General features: G+C 38.0%; 1 protein-coding gene across 1 annotated transcript; it reads right to left on the bottom strand.

Annotated features, from left to right (window-relative positions):
* Positions 1-234: 234 nt before the first annotated feature.
* On the bottom strand, positions 235-1,347 carry CPR83 (cuticular protein RR-2 motif 83). The gene is made up of 4 exons (XM_028174498.2): positions 1,189-1,347; positions 856-1,110; positions 612-778; positions 235-519 (listed from the first exon to the last, which is right to left on the bottom strand). The coding sequence occupies exons 1-4, from the start codon at positions 1,198-1,200 to the stop codon at positions 360-362; spliced, it is 594 nt and encodes a 197-aa protein (XP_028030299.2). The 5' UTR covers positions 1,201-1,347; the 3' UTR covers positions 235-359.
* Between the last annotated feature and the right edge of the window lie 775 nt (positions 1,348-2,122).

Raw genomic sequence — 2,122 nt, 5'->3', positions numbered from 1 at the left:
TCTTTTTAATTATGAAAAGTAATATTTATCAAACTTATAGCCGATATTAGTTTTCTTACTTTACTGTTTATTATTAAAATTAATAAAGAGGGATGTTTCATTAAGATTTTTTTTTTGAATATCGTTTGTCATACCTAGTACTAGTCTTTAAAATTATATCTTTTTCCTGTAATGATTTTCAAAAGGTTGTTCGAAGGTATTTTTGATAGGTTTTTGGAAAATAAAATAAATATGTAATATTCAGCAGCTGATATTTATTTACATTTGAGTATTAGTTTCATCATCATTATTTACACATAAATAACACATTCATCAGTCATCCGTCACGATCATATCAAACATAAATTGATGCTAGTTGTTTAGTAATGATGGAGACCATGGTGTCCATGGGCCAAGGAAGCATAGCCGACGTGAGCGAGGGGAGCCGCGTGGACAATGGGGGCGGCGTGTACAACGGGGGCAGCGTGTACGACGGGGGCGGGGTGGTGTCCGGGGGTCTTGTGGACAACGGCGTTGAAACTGTAAAAGAAGGGATATTCAAAAATAAATATTTGTAGATAATCTTATTGTTGGTAGATACATTTTACAAATATTGAAAAAATGAAACTTACCCATGATGGTCATCAGCGGTGTAGTCTACTTTACGTACGGAACCATCAGGCTCGACGAGGGAGTAGCTACCATGTACGGCACCACCATCGCGGCTCTCGTGCTGGCTCTTGTGGTCACCAGTGTGGGGGTCAGCCACGGAGTAAGCATAGTCGTATTTGGGGTGAGCCTGGACAAACATTCAAATATTAATAGGTTGACAGATGGAGTTGTAGAAATCAAAATTTTTAAAGATCGTGAACTTACATAGGTGTCGTGGCCATGAGCGTAGCCAAGAGAAGCAGCGTGGACGATGGGGGCAGCGTGGACTACAGGGGCGGCGTGGATGAGTGGAGCTGCATGGACAATGGGTGCGGCATAGTGAGCCGGGGCGTAATGAGCCGAGGCATAGTGTGCCGGGGCATCATGACGGACGATGCTCTGGGACGAAACTGCCGCAGCGTGGTGGTATGGCAGGAGACCAGCGTTGGCGGCGGCCAACACGGCGCTAAGGACGAACACCTAAAACACAAAAAAATATGGTTAAAGTTAATTAAAAAAATTTAATCAAACTTGAATTACTTGTCCACTGCTTCTTACTTTGGTGAACATTTTGCACTAGATAAACAGAACAGTGACTGATACTATTATCGGTCTGGAGTGTGTCTTTTATATGAAAAGCGAACTAAGCCGCTGTCCTGTTGCTGGTGGGGACTGCGGTCAGTTCAGTTCCGTAACTTTGACACCGCGAGGTCGCAGCTCGCATACCTACCCATGTTAATAATTCACAGGCAATCGCCCTCCCGCACCGAACACACACGCCCGTACATAAAACTATTGTGATTATTATCTTGAATTATTAATCTATAATGTACGATCGATTGTTACTCGTGAATTGTATTATTGCAAAATTTTTATCTTAGTGATTTGGCCAAATCAAAACCTGTAATGTGGTCGATCGATTAATTTTAGCCACTCGATTTCAAATAAACGAAAATTCAAAATTAAAATGATTAGCTTTTATGTTTGTGTCTCAAACTCATTTTAACAAAAAAATAATTTGAAATCTGTTAATCATCGACCAATCTATGTTGGAAGTATGCCTATTAAAAAGTATCATTAGTTGTGATATTTAAAGGTAATGCGATGTATGATGTATGAATACAATCAAAAATTTAGTAAGTATAGATATTTTTAATTTTCAAATAAATTTCCAATTAAACGCCTTAGTGATATTTTCCATTCTATTCAATAATTAGTTAAGATGCTGGTATTATCATAATTACATTTCTGTCTGATATAGGTATTTTATGTTCATAGTACATATGCGTACGTATTAGATTTAATTTTCCAAAAAAAAGAGCTTTTCTACGTTTTAATGTCTGCTTCAAATAGTAGGACCGGCTGTTTCAACGAAATTCAGACTATAATTTGATTCTTGGGCCAGGCTCGTATATAGAACATTTGGTCAAATAACCATTTCGATTTAATGTGAAAAGTCTCTAGAAGTCTACAGAAATAGCTTTTTTATTAA

This window comes from Bombyx mandarina, chromosome 22 (assembly GCF_030267445.1).
Source record: "Bombyx mandarina strain Sakado chromosome 22, ASM3026744v2".
Classification (NCBI taxonomy): Eukaryota; Metazoa; Arthropoda; class Insecta; order Lepidoptera; family Bombycidae; genus Bombyx; species Bombyx mandarina.
Note: the sequence above shows the minus strand (reverse complement) of the source record. Positions and strands in the feature narration are given on the sequence as shown.